Source organism: Ovis canadensis, chromosome 4, assembly GCF_042477335.2.
Source record: "Ovis canadensis isolate MfBH-ARS-UI-01 breed Bighorn chromosome 4, ARS-UI_OviCan_v2, whole genome shotgun sequence".
Taxonomy (NCBI): domain Eukaryota; kingdom Metazoa; phylum Chordata; class Mammalia; order Artiodactyla; family Bovidae; genus Ovis; species Ovis canadensis.
The window spans coordinates 33,643,175-33,658,856 of NC_091248.1; the positions used below are offsets into that span (position 1 = coordinate 33,643,175).

Here is a 15,682-nt window from a genome sequence, read left to right on the forward strand (position 1 = left end):
TAATTCTAGAGTGCTTAAAATATTGTGAATACCTTTCCGTGCATATGAAAATGTTTTGTTTCATTTGAATAGTGGTTTTGTGCAAATATTTAAGAATAACAGATAAGTGCATAGTGTGGTGAATATTAAGTGAAAGGCAATTATAGTTGTTAACTCAGCTTTGGCTAAGCTGCTGGAAAAGTAGTGCTTATTGCAGTCCCCTTTTCTGTAACTAAATGATATAATTATAGAAGTGTTTAATATTCTTTAGTTGTATGTCTGAGGTGTTGAGACCTGGCTGTAAAATTCTTGCAGTAGTTACTTGATATGGCACATATATTTTATGTTTATTTTCCATGTCGGCATTTTATCAGAAAGTTTGATAACAAAATTGTATCTTTTCTCCTTATAGATGGGTTCACATCGTTTGTGCCCTGTACGTTCCTGGTGTAGCCTTTGGAGATATTGACAAATTACGACCAGTAACACTAACAGAAATGAACTATTCCAAATATGGTGCCAAGGTGAGACAAACTGTGTTTGGTTGTCTAGGAGAAAGTTTTACTTAGTTTATATGGCTTTTTGCTAGTATCATTGTTAACTACAGAAATGCTTATTACTGATCATGCTATTGCTTGAATGCGTGCTTAGTCAGTCGCTCTGTTGTGTCTGCTTGTAACCTGTTTGGGCTGTAGCTTGTCAAGTTTCTCTGTCCATGGAATTTTCCAGGAAAGAAGACTGGAATGAGTTACCATTTCCTTCTCCATGGGATCTTCCCGACCCAGGCATTGAACCCAGGGTCTCCTAAATTGCAGGCGGATTCTTTACTGTCTGAGACACCAGGGAAGCCCAATTATGCTATTGGAGAGTACTAAATCATTTATAATTGACAGTAATTTTCCCAGAAAGCCAGTAATATATAAATTCTTCCATGTGTTTGTAATTTAGTTTAACCTGTGGGAAAAAATGATAGTTGATATCACTGTTGTTTCCCTGGCATTTGGCACACTGCTTAGTGTATAATGAATTCTCAGATTAAATCCTTATTTTTAACCAGTTGGACTGAATATGAGCTTAATTTCTAACTTTACTTTTGAAATGAAATGTATGAAATTATGAAAAGAGTACAAGAAAAACCCATTATTTTCTCAGATTTCAAAGACTGATTTTATGACTGCATAACCTTTCCTAGCAAATGAGTCTCTGTAGGTTATAAATTGGTTTTTCACTATGACTGAGTTTTAGATTATGAGTGATAAGATTACATACTTATTAATTTAAACTTAAGTATATAATTACTGCACACATCTTTAGAATGGTAGAACTAATTAGGCACTGATATATATTCTCTTTCCATTACTGTCTGTTGGGCATTTGGGAAGGGAGTCTCTTGAAGAGCATTAGTAACATATTAAAGGTAAGGTGAAAAACTTAGATATTGTTGGAAAATTCTGATTTTAAACTTTGATAGCTTCTGTTGTTATATCCAAAATGTCCTCCTTGGACTCTTAACAATCACTCCAGTAATCTTTTGCTTTGGTTTGGGTAATTGCAGCTTCCCTCTCCAGAATTAGCTAAAGCTTCTAGGCCCTAGTATTGAATTTACTTTCCTCAGGTAACTGTACACTGTCTTGTTGCTTCTCTAATGCCTTTAAACAATAGTAAATAAATACTAATTTGTCTGCGTTTTCTAGTTGAGTAGAAGCAATACAGATTACCTAGTCCACCACTTTTGGAAATAAAAGTTCCTACTTTTTGATAGTAGCTTCCATCGAGCCTAAAAGGGACTGACTTCCATCATTTTCAATAGGCATATATTGTTACCATAAATATAAATCTCAAAGCAATTAAAAAAAAACAGTAAGTAGATACTGCTTCATAAAACTGAGGCTAGCAGTGACCTCTGGATTAAAAATGAGTCATTAAATGTATAATTATCAGCTGATGTTTTTCATTATCACCTGCTTTTGTGTTGAAGTATTACTAGGAAAAGGAGTAAAAAAATTAGGTACTGTCTAGCTCATCTGCAAAATCAAACCCAATGTTGTGAGTTTTATCTTAGACAGCTCCCTAGACCACATTGTCTATCCATTTCCTAATCCTGATTACTTTCTTCCCCTGTGTTCTCAGTTGCTTCGTTCCCTAGCATTGTAAATGATTCAAGCAATTGAGGAAGATTCTATTTTCTTTGTTAGATTGTTCTATAGTCTTTTAGGACTTCAGTGTCAGACACTTTTTCTTTGTGTTCTGTCAGAAGTCCCTTGCCCAATTTCATCGTATTACATTAAATTACTCAGTTTAATGTAAATTACATTAAATTGTTATCCTGAACAATTTGATTCTGTTCATGGTATTGACATCCTTTAAATAGTTTAATTTCTCCCCTTCTCCATCCCCCTCTCCTCTCCTTCTCTTTGTTTAACTGGTTTTTGGTTTCATGTTTATATTACTAGTTGCTGATATTTTATACCATACATATACTACTGTTAATGGAAAAGACCTTTAACTAGGCAGCAGAATGTCAGGAGTTGGCAGTATTTTCACACCTGTGCCCAGAACACAGTTCTTGGATAACAGTGCTAATATATCAGTTTGGTACTGTCTACCAAGTAGGTACTAACTGTTAACAGTATTACAGTGATGTTTTTAACATCTATTGAAACTTTTTCATTTTTCTTTTTAAATGTTTCCCTCGTATTTAATTTATATAGAATGCACTTACTAAGCAGTTCTTCCTTAACCGTCTGCTGACGGTCTTTCATAATTTAGCAAGTTTTTTTGTGAAGGTTCATATTTATAGAGTATATTTTGATAACAGGTTTTTTTTTTTCCTTTCTTCCTCTCTGTGGTTTAGTTAAAAGTATGAAAAAATAAAACAGAGTGCTGGCATTTGGGGTAATTTCAACAGTTTATACCTTTAGTTTTGCAGTTTTTCCTTTTATATGCAGGAAGAATATAAATAATTGGTTATATTGTGTATTATTAATTTCACAAAATTGTTTACTTACAATTGCTTCTGCTTCTCTTAAATATATTTTAAAAATGCGTTATTTCTTTGATTTCAATGTCTAGATCTTTTGGTGAATTTTCTCTGGCTTCTTATTCATTTTCTTTAATTTTTTCAAATAGTATATTATTGTTGAAATAGTGTAGTTTAATGATTAAGAGCATGGTCTTTAAGATTATCTGGTTAAAGACTGCATTTACCTCAGTTTTCTCGTGTGTAAGATGAAAATGACTGTAGTATTTCTTCCACACATTATTATGAAATAGTGTCAAATGACACTATATATAAAGAATTATATATATTAATTCATGTAAAGTGCTTAGAATAGTGCTTAGTGCATGGTAAGCCCTCAACTACTTATTGTTATAATCATTATTATGTAAGTTGAATTTTGGTTTTGTAGAACTATATAGAGAATTACTTTTTTTTCTTATAAATATTTGGCTTACCTATGGTTTTTGTTTATATTGATATACTATTGGTACTATTGGTTCACTATTTGGATTTTGTAGAAGCTTTGTATGAGAATGCAGTTTCTGTTCTGGGAATGTTTTCCCTCTGAGACTTCTCCTATTTTCCATTGTAGGAGTGTAGTTTCTGCGAAGACCCTCGTTTTGCTCGAACTGGAGTTTGCATTAGCTGTGATGCAGGGATGTGCAGAGCCTATTTCCATGTGACCTGTGCTCAGAAGGAAGGTCTGCTTTCAGAGGCAGCAGCAGAAGAGGTAGGTTTATTTAAATCCATGGTTGGTGAATATGTTAATAAGACTTACATGACTCCATTATATTCTGCAACAGGTGTGCATTTTAAAATAAATTTGTGAGTTTATTCTTTAAGTATTTGCCTAGATCACTGGTCTAAAACTTTGAATAAACAATATATATGAATTTTTTTAGTCTTAAATCTAACCATACATTTCGAAAACATGTTACAAATTTTATAATGAAATCTGACAGATGAAATGAAACATAATTCAAGGTGTTTTAAAGCATTATAATGTCTGCATATCTTATATAAGAATCTAAAATTATATTTTAGTAATAACCTTGCTCTGTTTCTCTTTAAATAAAATCATTACCTTGTCTTCAGTACCTGCATTTCTATTTCTTTACAATTATTTCTAATTCTAAAATTTTCATACTAGAAATTTAAGCAATCAGTTGTTTTCAAAGTATGTTTTTGGGACTCTTCAATATTCTCTCAAGATCTGTGAGGTTAAAACTGTCTTCATAACAGTATGAAAATAATACATACTTTTTTTGCTCTTAATTTTCTCACAAGTAATAGTGGAAATTTCCAGAGATTATATAGCATGTAACAATATAAGCATTTGAATGTGGAAGCAGTTTTGAAAATCCAGCTGTCTTCTTTTAATCTAGATATTAAGAGACTTGCAAAAATGTAAAACAGTGTCACTCTTCTCACTAAAAATTTTTATGTATGTAAATCTTAGTATTTTTCATTAAATTGTTATTTTTATTAACGTGTAGTGGGCTTATTGTTATTTTAAAATAAATGAATATTTTGAAAATTTCTCAATTTTAAATTCTAATATGTTAACTAACTTACATAAACTCTTTGCAGGTCTTTAAAACCTTTTACTACTATAAGGGATCCTGAGACCAAGTTTTGTTTTCTTTTTTTTTTTTTAAGCTTTTTATATAAGTAGGTAATTGAGTGTTCTATAATTCTTACTTTATATTTGGAATGGATTTATGGTTATATCTAAGCCTCTGTTGTTATGCTACTTTACTGGGTAAATTTTCAGTGTCATGTAAAAATACATTTTTATGTTGAGCTTTCATCTTAATCCATTTTATTTCATAGGCAAGAAACAAGTAAAAAAGATAATCTCATGAGGAAAATTTTTGAGCCAATTTTAAGGGACATATTTTACCAATAAATTGATCCTATTGGGATTATAATTTGGGCATATGTATCTGTTTTTGTGCCAGTCTCTGATTATGATGAGTTGTAATTTGATTAATTGAAGAAGCATACTAAAGGGACATTACATTTTCATAGCTATTTGGTACACCTATATAGAGGAGCAGTTGTATAATGGGGTCATGTAGATTACTCACTGGTCATAGCAAACACCCTCCTCCAATGACACAAGAGATGACTCTACACATGGACATCATCAAATGGCCAGAACCGAAATCAGATTGATTATATTCATTGCAAGCAAAGATGGAGAAGCTCTATGCAGTCAGCAAAAACAAGACTGGGAGCTGACAGTGGCACAGATCATGAACTCTTTATTGCAAAATTCAGACTAAAATTGAGCAAAGTGGGGAAAACCACTAGGCAATTCAGATATGACCTTTAGGTCAAATCCCTTATTATACAATGGAAGTGACAAATAGATTCAAGGGATTAGATATGATAGACAGATCTAATCTGGAAAGCTATGGACAAAGAATCATGACATTGTACAGGAGGTGGTGATCAAAACTATCCCCGAGAAAGAGAAATGCAGAAAGGCAAAATGGTTGTCTGAGGAGGCCTTACAACTACCTGAGAAAAGAAGAGAAGCAAAAGGCAAGGGTGAAAAGGAAAGATATATCCATCTGAATGGAGAGTTCCAAAGAATAGCAAGGAGAGATAAGAAAGCCTTCCTCAGTGATCGATGCAAAGAAATAGATGAAAATAACAGAATGGGAGAAACTAGAGATCGCTTCAAGAAAACTAGAGGAACCAAGGGAACATTTCTTCCAAAGATGGATACAATAAAGGACAGAAATGGTATGGACCTAGCAAAGATAGCAAAAGATAGAGGTGGCAAAAGTACACAGAAGAACTATACAAAAAAGATCTTCATGATACAGATAACTACAGTGGTGTGATCACTCACCTAGAACCAGATATCTTGGAGTGTGAAGACAAGTGGGCCTTAGGAAGCATCACTACGACCAAAGCTAGTGGAGGTGATGGAATTCCAGTTGAGCTCTTTCAAATCCTAAAAGATGATGGTATGAAAGTGCTGCATTCAGTATGCCAGCAAATTTGGAAAACTCAGCAGTAGCCACAGGACTGGAAAAGGTCAGTTTTCATTCCAGTCCCAAAGAAGGGCAATGCCACAGAATCTTCAAACTACTACACAATTGCAGTCATTTCACATGCTAGCAAAGGAATTCTCAAAATTCTCCAAGCCAAGCTTCAGCAGTACGTGAACTGAGAACTTCCAGATGTTTAAGCTGGATTTAGAAAAGGCAGAGGAACCAGAAATCCAGTTGCCAACATCTGTTTGATCATAGAAAAAGCAAGAGAATTCCAGAAGAACATCTACTTCTGCTTCATTGACTACCCCAAAGTCTTTGACTGTGTGGAAAATACTTCAAGAGGTGGGAATACCAGACCACTTACCTGCCTCCTGCAAAACCTGTATGCAGGTCAAGAAGCAACAGTTAGAATCGGACATGGAACAACAGACTGGTTGAAAATTGGGAAAGGAGTATGTCAAATCTGTATAGTGTCACCCTGCTTATTTAACTTATATGCAGATTACATCATGCAAAATGCCGGGCTGGCTGAAGCATAAGCTGGAATCAGGATTGCCGTGAGAAATATCAATAACCTCAGATACGCAGATTGTATTACCCTTATGGCAAAAAGTGAAGAGGAACTAAAGAGCCTCTTGATGAAAGTGAAAGGAGAGTGAAAAAGCTTGCCTAAAACTCAACATTCAAAAAACGAAGATCATGGCATCCCGTCCCATCACTGTATGATGCATAGTTGGGGAAACAGTGGAAACAGTGACAGACTTTATTTTCTTGGTCTCCAAAATCACTGCAATGGTAACTGCAGCCATGAAATTAAAAGATGCCTGGTCCTTGGAAGAAAAGCTATAACCAACCTAGACAGCTTATTAAAAAGCAGAGACATTACTTTGCCGACAAGGGAAAGCTATGGTTTTTCAAGTGGTCATGTATGGATTTGAGAGTTGGAACATAAAGGTGAGCACCAAAAAATTGATGCTTTTGAACTGTGGTGTTGGAGGAGATTCTTGAGAGTCCCTTGGACTGCAAGATCAAACCAGTCAATCCTAAAGGAAATCAGTCCTAAATATTCATTGGAAGGACTGATGCTAAAGCTGAAGCACCAATACTTTGGCCACCTGATGTGAAGAGCCCACTCATTAGAAAAACTGTGATGCTGGGAAAGATCAAGGGCAGGAGGAGAAGGGAATGACAAAAGACGAAATGGTTGGATGGCATCACTGACTCAATGGACATGAGTTTGAGCAAGCGCTGGGACATGGTGGTGGACAGGGAAGCCTGGCGTGTTACAGGCCATGGGGTCACAAAGAGTTGGACATGAATGAGAGACTGAACAACAACAAATTACTCAGGATGGTTGCCAGAAATCCAGAGATAAAAGAAGTAAGACTCAGCAGATCAGATAAATCGCGGTGAGTATCTGGATCAGAGAATCTGTAGGTTAAGGTTATGACTTCTGGAAACTTTGAACTTTGTAGCCAGGATGATTTTTTTGTAGCCATTTGTTTTAGAACTTGTTGAGAGGACTTTGCCTTTTATACTGTGGTAGTTTGGGTCTCTTTGTATAGTGCCATCCATCATTATTTTTGGTAGACAGTCGCTAAGAGTTGGACAGGGTTGAGCAACTTCACTTTCACTTTCACTTTCATGCATTGGAGAAGGAAATGGCAACCCACTCCAGTGTTCTTGCCTGGAGAATCCCAGGGATCGGGGAGCCTGCTGGGCTGTTGTCTATGGGGTTGCACAGAGTTGGACACGACTGAAGCGACTTAGCAGCAGCAGAAACAGTAGCCATTTAATTAATGAAAACGTGTGAAGCAGCCATGTATGGGACGAGGGCTATAATGGGGTCCATAGTAATTTAGAGATTGCATCTCCACATCTAAAGGCATTCAAATTAAAACAAACAAAATACAGTATTACACTGAATAAATAATTTACAGTTTGTGGTCTGAATATCTATATATCTGTGAGCTAATCTGGGGAAATTAACAGGGAAAGTTAGATAAATCACGATGTGGAAACTGGGCCTGAAGTTTTTTCCTTGCCTTGCTCCCTCCTTTGATTGATTAGGTAGGAATTCTGGATTTTGGAATAATGAAGTGGGATTTTTCTCTCCCCATCTTGTTAAATGAACTCTTTTTGGGAAAATGATTTAAAGCATATTTGCATGTATTTGTGGTTTCTTCTTGTAAACAGTTATATAGTTGAAAAATAGGGTTTTAAAATACAAGACTTGGCTTGAATCAATATCAATGAAGTTTGCTCTTGTCAGTAAACATCTTGTTAAAATGAACTTCTTGGCTACTTCTGGTTGTACTTCTGTAGATTAAGATTTATGTAATGCATATTTGGTGAAAAAATAAATTTTAAATCAGAATAGATCTGCTGTTTGTGGATATGCCTTGTCTTCTGTTTCAGTTTTATGACATTAGAGAGAGCACCTTTTTTTGTCTTTTTTAAAGACTGTTTTATTAAGTTGGATTTCTTACTTCTTAATACTATTTTATATAGGCAGTCAAAGAAAGGTTGAAAGAGAGAGTGAGTACTTTGGTTTCATCCAGTGACATCATACACCCTAGCATACTTTTTACATCTTTTTATAGACATCTGCCATAGTACTTTATCCTATTAGTGAGATCTATTCTATTGCTTTTGACCCATTTTGTGAAAATTCTCGATTATTTGGAATATTTATGTAATTTATGTTATGACCCTGGTGGCTCAGATGGTAAAGCACCTGCCTACAATGAGGGACACCCAGGTTTAATCCCTGGGTCAGGAAGATCCCCTGGAGAAGGAAATGGCAACCCACTCCAGTATTCTTGCCTGGAAAATCCCATGGACGGAGGAGCCTGGTAGGCTACAGTCAGTCCATGGGGTTGCAAAGAGTCAGACACAACTGAGCGACTTCACTTCATGACAAAATATATCTTATTGTTAAAAGCAAACTATAAAACAGGCCCAGTTACGCTCATTGCAACTTATGTTTCACATCATATAGTTAGCCTTAAGATTCCTTATCTTTCACTTCAGCCATATGGTAGTTTCTTCTATGATAAAGTATGATTTTGGTACTGTGAACATTGTTATAATCTGTTACCATGTAAAATATTCTCTTTGAAATAATGTGAAATTAGGTATCAATTTATTTTCTACAACCTTTGATTTAATGGATTGAAATCATTCATGGATTAAATTTCAATTGGATTAAATTAGATATTTGGCACTGAACTGATGCCTTAATATTGTTAGAAGAACCAGGATTGGTAAGAATGGCTCTTGTTGGATCAAAATATTTTTAAATTAATTAATGAAGAAGTTACATCCCTTAAAAGTAGATATTTTGTATGAGATCTTCAGTAATATTTTTATATGGCTGTTTTAGGCATTATTTTTAATAATTATTCTGGATGAATTCTGACAGTTACTCAGATCACTTTCTGTCACACTCCATATCAAATCCATTAGCATATCCTGTCTTCAAAGTATATCTAGTACATGTTCAATGTCTTCTTGCTAAGTTCATTGCTGTGCCCTAGTCCAAGTCTTCTTTTGTCACCTGGATTAATATAATAACCTCCCAGCTCTTTCTAGCCTTGTCTTGCTAGAGTAGAGGGTGACAATTTTTTTACTATAAAGAGCCAGATAGTAAATATTTTAGGCTTTGTGGGCCTATGGCTTAACTTTGTGGGCCTTAACTTTGCCACTGATTATGAAAGTCCATAGACAATATATAAACAAATGAACATGGCTGTGTTCAAATAAAACTGTATTTCCAAAAACAGGCAGTGCCTGTTTGGCTTGTAGGTCATACTTTGGTGTCAAGCCTTTTCGTAGAGAACAGAGGACATTTTCAGTTGTAGCTAGTATTATCCCATTAAAATCTAAGTCGGATCTGGTCACTCCTTTGCTCAAAACCCTTCAGTGGCTTTCCATCTGATTCAAATTAGAGGCCAGTGTCTCTGCTGATCCATAAGGGTCTGTGTGATCTGGCTTCACATTACCTCTCTGAGTTTATCATTTTCCCTCATTCAGCTTCATTGGCTCACTTGTTGCTCCTTGAGTGATTGGCCAGGTGAGCTCCTGCTCTGGGCCTCTGTATTTGTTTCCTTGCCTGGGCTGCCTTTCCCCTGTATGGCTCATTCCCTCACTTTTTTTCAGGTCCTCATTCTATATCGGCTACTCAGTGTGGCTTTTCTTGGTCACCCTGTCTAACGTTGCTCCCATAACAGTTTTATTCTCTTTTCTGCTGCTTTCTTCCCCTTTTAACTAACCTAACCACTGTCCAATATAGCTCTAGTAGTTTTCTGGTAGTGTCTTTAGGAATTCCTAGGTATAGCACCAATATCATATGTGAACAGTGACAGTTTTACTTCGTTTCCAATTTGAATTCCTTTTCTTTTTCTTCTGTGATTGCTGTGTTGAAGACTTCCAAAATAACTATATTGGATAAAAGTGGTACAAGTTGGCATCCTCATCTTGTTCCTGATCTCACAGGAAATGCTTTCAGCTTTTCACCCTTGATTATGATGTTAACTGTGGATTTATCGTAAATGGCCTTTTTTTATGTTGAGGAATGTTCCTTCTATGTCCACTTTCTGAGGAGAAATCATAAATAGATGTTGAATTATGTCAGAAGGTGTTTCTGCATCTATAAAGATGATCATATGGTTTTTATTTTTCAGTTTGTTATTATGGTATATCACAGATTGGCTTATAGATACTGAAAAATCTTTGCATCCTTGGAATAAGTCCCACTTGATCATGGTGTATTTTAATATGTATGATTCTTTTTATTTTGTTTACTGTCTATCACTTTCATTAGGACATAGATTCATGAGGACAGGGGTATTTTGTTATTATTTTTCACTGTGTTCTCAATGATTAGAATACAGATTGAGGGGCCAATCCCTTCTATCATTCACCTTGTATGGGATCAGCTGTTTAGCATTTAAGGTCTTTTTTTTTTTTTTTTTAAGATTTCATTGAGAAAAGAGTTCTAGAGTAAAATTAGTTTTCACACCATCATTTTGTGTGTAGTGAATTGCAATTTGATTTCCTGTTTATCCTTGTTTTGATTTCCTATTTATCTACAGGCATTGTCTGAGGGTATTTCCCTGGTACCTTTTCTTATATTAGAATAACTTGATTCATACATGTGTCTCTTTGTCTCTTTGGTTTGCATAAGTTGCTCACTCTTCCTCCAGCTTGGTTACCTGTTAACAGAGAGGTCACTTTCACTTTGGTACTTCTCTAAGAATCCTATTTGACTTTTTTTGGAAGTATGACTGTAAGAAATATAATTTACTTGGAATTTACACAGATTATCAACTGCTCCAAACATTTACATGAGCCATATTATTAGATGTTTATGTTCTTGGATAAAATTATTTTGATTCTTAACTATTATTCATTTAGTTGATATGTACTTTTTATACTTTTGTTGTTGAAAGCCTTACTGATTTTTTTCTTTTGTTTAAACTGAGAATGTTGATGAGCCTGTTTCTCAGTACATTATGTAGTGTTCTTTCTCTCAATTCTTAATAGTAGGTGTAGCTGTGTATTTGCTTATTAACTGGTTTCTGATATTGTGAATTATGTTACTGATTGCAATAACTTCTTTATTTTTCTGGAAATTTCAGAGCCACATGTGGAGTCTACTACCAGTGTGCATGTGACTCTTATGATAAGTGTTTTGGTTGTTCATCTTTTTGATGTTGTACCTTATCTAGGCTTTTGGAAGCAAGTAATGGAATGCTTAACTGTGGTAGCCATGTGTTAACTATCTCATGACAGGAGACCATAAACAATAGTAGTTCTGGGGTTGTTTCAGAAGCTCAATGATTAAGTCTTATTTTATTCTTCTATTCTACCAACATCAATATGCTTTCTTTTTGGTTCCTAACCTTGTTGTCTCATGGTCTCAGTATTGCTGGGGTAGCTCTAAACAAGCACTGTGTTCTTTCATTATATAATTCGAAACAGAGGAGGAGGAGAGAGGGTTCTCTTATCATTAGGACTGAAAAATTTTCTCATATATTCACTCCAGTAGATTGTCCCATTATCTCATGTGTCAAAATAGTCATTATGGCTATCATTAGCAGTGCAATAAGATGAATTGGTGAAACCTGACATTTTCAGTTTCTGTCAGAGAAAATGAATTTTACAAAAAAGGAATATGTTGGAAGGGAATGGCTGGGGGAGTCAGCAGCTAACAAACAGTTTGCTACAACCAGCCTAAGAAGTTGGCAGTTAATTTCCTTTCACTGTAGCTCATCCATATACTTAGATCAAATGAAGTAGTGTTTTTATCATGTATTAAAAGAAGGAAAAGAAGAATCAGGTATTTTGAATAAAAGAAAGAAATAAATGAAAATGTCACTGTTTCCATTTTTCTCTTCCTTGCTTCACAGTAGAATTCTGATGTTCTGGCCTTTCTTTTCCCTAGGTTTGATCTGTTACCTGATCTTTGCCTTTTAAGAGTGTCATCCCCTTTCCTTCCAGCCTCTCTCATCACAGTGGGATTGGCTTCTCAGTAGTCCTTCCTTTTCAAGACTTTTTTCTCATTGTTTTATTTTGACGTTATTATTGGCTTTAGTTTTATAATCTTACACAGAGTACTTTGAGAAATATTCTGTATGTCTGGGCTTCGTCTTATTTTTTCCTATTTCGTTTTTCCCTTCGTTTCATTATTCACTCTCACCTTCTAAACACACACACTGACAGTCCTTACTTAGTTTTTAAAAGTAATAATTAAAGCTTAATTAAATTATTGTATGCTTTGCATATTTTAATAAGCTACCTCAAATCTTTTTTGAATAATATAAGTAAGAAATAACCTATAGAATAAAAACACACCAATTGTGTTTTTAATAGTTTATATCATTATTTTTCAGTTAACTTTGTGAGTTTTGTGTCATTGTCTAAATTTGATGTCTACCATAAGACTATATTTTTATCTGCTTATAAACTGCAATTAAAAATAATGAATTTGGAATGGTATGACTATGTGTAAGGAAATAATAAAATATAATAAATGCAAATGGATAATTCCTAAGTATGTGCAGAGCTGATTATTAGGACTTTTCCTAGATGAACAGATATTGCATAAGTTGAACTTTTGGCTGCAGAATAAATTAACATAGGTTTTCTTTTTGTTTTAACAGATGTGGTTAAAAAATGAAAAGTAGAATTGAATACTTTAAAGTGTTATATAATCATTAAATCATCTGTATTTTCCTGCAAGAAAAAATATTAATGTCAGATTTTAATGAGCTTAATATAAATAGTTAATACCTAATGTTTTGTAGAATCTGATGCCAAAGGATAATTTTTCTTTCATAAAGTATTATTTTTCTGTTAGCTAGATTAGTATTAATTTTTTATATAAAAGATATAAATAAGGATAGTATTTTAATGATGGGTAAAGAAACTGCTTTATTTTTTAAAATAAATATAATTTACATAAAATTCTTAATATAAATTTACATTTAGTTCACTTTCATTTTAGACCACCATATTTTGCATATAATATGTATGAATTTTAAGAATTGATAAAATACTTAAGTGATAAAAGTGAAAAATGAACAAGTGATAAATGCTAAAAATAGGAAAAAATAGACCTTTAAAAATGAGATCAAATTGAATACAGATTCTTAGCTAGAATAGGGAGAAGGCAATGGCACCCCACTCCAGTACTCTTGCCTGGAAAATCCCATGGACGGAGCAGCCTGGTAGGCTGCAGTCCATGGGGTCGTGAAGAATCGGACACGACTGAGCAACTTCACTTTCACTTTTCACTTGCATGCATTGGAGAAGGAAATGGCAACCCACTCCAGTGTTCTTGCCTGGAGAATCCCAGGGATGGGGGAGCCTGGTGGACTGCCATCTCTGGGGTTGCACAGAGACGGACACAACTGAAGTGACTTAGCAGCAACAGCAACAGCTAGAATAAGATCTCAATAAAGTTAAGTGGGTTACTTTTAGTTTTTATAGGAAAGGGTACTAAACAGCTGTATGTATGGTTTTGTTTATGGTTCAGAAAATATGTACATTGTCAGATTTTTCTTTTTTGGTATCTAGACCCTAGTCATTTGTGCGTTAGTGTAGTGTTAGTCACTCAATTGTGTCCAGCTCTTTGCGACCCCATGGACCATAGCCCACCAGTCTCCTCCGTCTATGGAATTCTTCAGGCAAGAACACTGCAGTGGGTTACCATTTCCTTCTCAAGCATTTGGGCATTGAATGTGCATGAAAATTTTTCATCTGTAAAAGGTTCTAGAAATTTCAAGTACTAGATTCAAGAAATTAAGAAATCTTGCTTAGATTTATTGTTTTTATCCTTTGGTCTTCATCTTTGGGAGTTTTAGACTTGAGTACAAGACTCCTTAAAAAGTAAACTAAAACTGTATGTTAAATAGTTAATCATGTAGTGTTTGCAAAGACATCACTGTTGAGGGCTGAATTATATAACTCAACAAGCATTTGTGGAATGTGACTATAAGGAGTAAGTCCTTATTGAGTTCATGTTCTAAAACTGAGTTGTTTTGTTACGGGGTGACCTAAACTTTTGTTTACAAACAGTGAAATTTATATAACTTCATAGTACTCAGTTAACATCAGTCAGTCATGATTGAGGGCCTGTGCATGTGTGCAAGACACTATAAACTCTAGGTTTGGGGGTGGAGGAGTTTGTCAGGGAGCATAAAAATAGCTTTAAGTCACGTAGATGGGGTTAGATAGTAAACACAATGAAACATTAAAGAGTCTTTCAAGACAACATTAAAAGATGTCACAGGTGCCTCTGATGGACAAGAAGTCCTGTAAATACAGAAATAAGATTCCCTAGAAGAATCAGAAACTTCAGTGGACCTTCTTGGCCTATCTGTCTCTTACCTTTGAACTACTTAAGGATTACAGATTAATGCTTTTTGCTGTCATCCATTCAGCATATTTATTCAACAGATATATTGAGCTACTGTGGATTAGGCTTTGCTGTGGAGCCTATGGAGATTAACATTGAACAAAATAAACTGTTGTTAAGGTAGTTTATATTTGAGTGGCAGATTGAGAGAGGACAGATAGTGAAAAAGTTTACCAGAAAATACCAATAATTTTGAGACAAACGAGTAATCACTTCTCTGTCTCCCAGACTTAAGGGTTTATCCTCAACTCACTGCTATATTGTGATAAATATTATTGAAGAAATACAAAGTAGGATGAAGTATGTAGGGAGTAAGGGAAGTAGGACAGTACTATCTTATATGGGGAGGTCAGAGGTGGGCTCTCTAAGAACGCGACATTTTGTGGGAAAAGTGTAAGGAAAATGGTAGGGAGCTTATGTTTATTTGAGAGGAGAATGTTACAGCTAGGGGGCACAGAACGTAGAGGCTCTGAGGTAAAAACATGCTTGGTTTGAGGACCAAGAAGAACTGGTATGGCTGATACAGAGGTGGGGGCTGGTGTTTGGTAAGAGGAGTGGAAGGAGGTCATAGAGGCAGCAGGCAGTTACATCATGTAGGGGCTGGAAGAACATGAGAATGACTTTGGATTTACACTCGTGAGTGAGAGGGAAAGCTGTCCGATTTGCATAGAGAACATGTGAGTCAACTGATGTTTAGAAGGACGACCCTGATGATTGTATTCAGTAAAGATTATAGAGAGGCGAAGGTGAAAGTAGGGAGGAAAAATA

The 15,682-nt window shown here is 35.0% G+C and overlaps 1 protein-coding gene across 5 annotated transcripts in view; it reads left to right on the forward strand.

The window, feature by feature from the left end:
* Window positions 1-15,682, forward strand: part of PHF14 (PHD finger protein 14) — a 238,970-nt gene that overhangs the window by 36,257 nt on the left and 187,031 nt on the right. For all 5 annotated transcript variants that reach the window (XM_069586619.1, XM_069586621.1, XM_069586622.1 and 2 more), the window contains exons 6-7: window positions 392-503; window positions 3,573-3,710. In XM_069586619.1, coding sequence (XP_069442720.1) covers window positions 392-503; window positions 3,573-3,710 — 250 coding nt within the window. The remainder of the gene's footprint in view (window positions 1-391; window positions 504-3,572; window positions 3,711-15,682) is intronic.